This window comes from Chaetura pelagica, unplaced genomic scaffold (genome assembly GCF_000747805.2).
Source record: "Chaetura pelagica isolate M959 unplaced genomic scaffold, ChaPel_1.0 scaffold248, whole genome shotgun sequence".
Lineage (NCBI taxonomy): Eukaryota > Metazoa > Chordata > Aves > Apodiformes > Apodidae > Chaetura > Chaetura pelagica.
The window spans coordinates 1,178,398-1,181,637 of record NW_009954309.1 but is presented as its reverse complement, the minus strand read 5'-3'; the positions used below and the strand labels follow the sequence as shown (position 1 = coordinate 1,181,637).

Below are 3,240 nucleotides of genomic sequence, written 5' to 3'. Positions count from 1 at the left end.
CTGCTGAGATCGATCTCACATTCTGTTTAGGGGGACTGCAGCTGCTCCTGTGGGGAGCAGTTACACAAAATACTAACCATAAAATCAAATTAATTCTTAAAAAAAATTAGATTACATTATAAATACTTTTAAATCTCAATGTAAACATCCTCAATGCTCAGATTTTTTTTTTGTAAGTCATTGATATCAGTGCTTGTGCCCTTGATCCTGGCTCAAATAGCTTTCTGTGAAGTACTATTTATGCGTATTGTGTTCAAGATGTCGTACATATACAAGAATTTTGAGGGAACAATGTGAAGGTTGGGCTAGATCATGTACTGATGGAAACCTGTGATCCACTGAATTTGGTGACAAACATGGCATCAGCAAAGTTTGACACTTGCTCATTTTTCACTGAAGTCCACAAATTTCTCACTGATTCTTCCCTTAGATGACTCCAAACCATTGAATACTAAATCACACCAAGAGCTGCACATCTCTGTGGGACCAAGGGATGGGATCTAAACCCTGCCTACTGATTCAGTGTCACATTTGCCTAATAGGTGTAGCAGATAAATCATAAATTCACAGTGCTTCATAAATACAACATGATAGTGTCTTTTGGCCCCATACAACTGTACTGAAGATGTAGCAACACCATTTCAGCAAAGGTTGCTGTAAAAACCTGAGGTCTCAAGAGCTGGAAAAAAAGTGTAAGGTGCTGAATGTGTAAGATGGCTCCCCTGCAGCTTACCAATTAATTTCGGAAAGGATGTAGATGTTTAGAAGCGTCCACCAAATGTACTTCACTAAAATATTCCTCCAGCTAAAACGAGAAGGCCAGTAAGCCAGGGCCACAACAGAATTAAAAATATTTTGTTTGAAACATCAGTCTGAATTGAAACATCAGGATAAAATCCTGACTGAGTGAGGTAGCAGAAACAACATACCTGTTTGTCAGCGGCCCTATGAAGGGGTTAGTGATCAGCTGCACTGTTGCTTTGGAAGCAAACAACAGACCGACTTGAACATTCTCATTCAGCAGGTCCTTATCTTCCTTAGGGCAGTCGGATGGGGAAGGAGTCACATTTACTATCATTTGTTCTGTCTGAGTATGATGCAAGTCTCCGGGTTGTGCCTTATCAGATTCATTTCCAGTAACTATTGTTGAGTTGTCATAGTAGGAGAAGATGCTCTGAAAATTGTCCGTCATTGTTGAGACTACGTTAGGCTTAGGAGTCTGGATTTCTGTGGCATTTTTCTCATGTCTCATGCTGTAAAGGTAACTGGGAATTATTGGCACTGGAAAAACAAATAGAATATATTGGCATCTTACTTTCAGGTTATTTGTAAATGGAATCACCAAATTTTCTTGTACGCTTTGCCATTGATAAGGAAATTGAAAGTTTTCCTACAGAGCACATTAATAAGAACTGAAATAGTAACTTGCTCATGGGAAAAAACACACACCTGTAACTCAGAAGTGGAGCTTAAAACAAAAAGTTTTTTTACATTTGTCTCTTTTTTTTCCAGTTTTCATAAATGAAAGGTTTTCTATACAGGCATCATTCAGAAAGCAAAATACAAGAAGCATTAAAACCCATGTCTGAAGAGTCTCTTTGTTGCACATGACTGTACAAACCCATTTATTAGATTGTGAAAACATAAAAGGTGAAAAGAGGATCAAAACTATTAATAAATGAAAATATTAAAAGGTAATAAAACACATTGCTAAAATAAACCACAAAAATATTAGTAAGCAACAGCCATAAGAAGGAAAAAACCATCACACTCCTAAAGTCATCAGAACTTGTGTGTTCATGTTTGCATCTCATTAATTTTTTTTTTAAAGTACAAAGAAAGGATCATCCAGAAAAGACCTTCTTTATATGCTTTAGGATCTTAGCTGCAATTTAATTGCACGAATATGTATCCCAGAAATAAACATTTCAGAATTTGTAAAAACAAATGTCAGGTTCATTCCGTTTAACACTAGTGACAGAATCAGCCCTCCTGGTCCTCCATCTCTTCCTGAAAATACCCACTCTTTCAACAGGTCTCCAATCTTCAATTTCTAATGCTTCTAGCATGCTTATTACCAAATAAGTAGTTAAATGTTAATAACTTCATAAAAAAGGATATTCATGTAGAAAAAAAAATCCAAAATCAACTCTCTAAAAAACTTATATGTTTTTAGCTAAGGTCTGGATCATGGCATCAACTCTTAAGGTCAAGTCCCCCAAGAAATTCAGGAGTCTGATTCAGAAGCTGACACTGCAACATCACCCAAGAGCCAGCTCTGCACAGCCTGAGAGAAGCATGTGCATTCATCCGTGTATATGCACATCCATAAACCACTAGCTTCTCCTGAATCCTTAAAAAATAATATTTTAAAATATGAACAATTGAATATGAGGACTTCTAAAACTACCACAGTAAAATATTCAAGTGTTTTCTGTGAGTAGATTCATAAATCTTTGCCACTAAATTCCTAAATCTAAACATTATGCCACCGAAGTCAGTAAAAGTTGCACCTGCAACTTTGATCAAAACTTGTATTAATTTACTGAACTAATGGAAGGGCTTTTCTTAAAACCCAGCTAGATAGTTTTCTTATTAATCTATCATTTTCAGACCAATGTGGAGGAAAGAGGAGCTATCTCAAGGAAACAGGCATCTCCAATGTTATCTAGCCTGTTGTTTCAGTTGCTTGACCACAGGAGAAAAAGCAACGATGAGCTAAAAATACAGTTATCTGTCCCTCTATGAAGTATTCGTGGTGTTTAGTAGGAAAAGAGACTTATGAAGACCTTTTCTACACAGTCCTTTACCCTGCAGTTAACACAGAAATGAGGCGAGACCTCCATGTGCCCGGCAGCGCGTTTGTAGTACCCAGAGTGTCATCCCTGTTCCAAACCAAAAATAAATCAGTGCTTGAAAACGTCTGGTTTGCGAGCATTAATCAGGCGTTCGGGGAGCACATCTGTCACCGGAGATTAGTTCTGGCACAAACCGGCAGGGGAAAAAAATAAACCAAACCCCGTTCTACCTACCGACGACCGTGAGCAGCATGTTGTCCAGCAGCAAAGCGATGAACACGATCAGCAGGATGAGTTTCCTGGACTGCCGGCTCTCCCGGAGCCACCGCAGGAGGTTGAACTCGCCCCAAGCCATGGTCCCTTGTCCCCGCAGCGCTGCACAGAGACAAAGGCCGTCAGGGGCTGCGGGGACACCGGGGGGCAGCTCCGACACAGGAGACCT

General features: G+C 39.2%; 1 protein-coding gene across 1 annotated transcript in view; it reads right to left on the bottom strand.

Annotated features, from left to right (window-relative positions):
* Positions 1–3,153, bottom strand: part of SLC18A2 (solute carrier family 18 (vesicular monoamine transporter), member 2) — a 25,757-nt gene extending 22,604 nt beyond the window's left edge. The window contains exons 1-2 of the mRNA XM_010003962.1: positions 3,033–3,153; positions 930–1,281 (exon numbers count right to left, since the gene is read on the bottom strand). Of these exons, the coding sequence (XP_010002264.1) occupies positions 930–1,281; positions 3,033–3,153 (473 nt within the window). The remainder of the gene's footprint in view (positions 1–929; positions 1,282–3,032) is intronic.
* Positions 3,154–3,240: the final 87 nt, after the last annotated feature.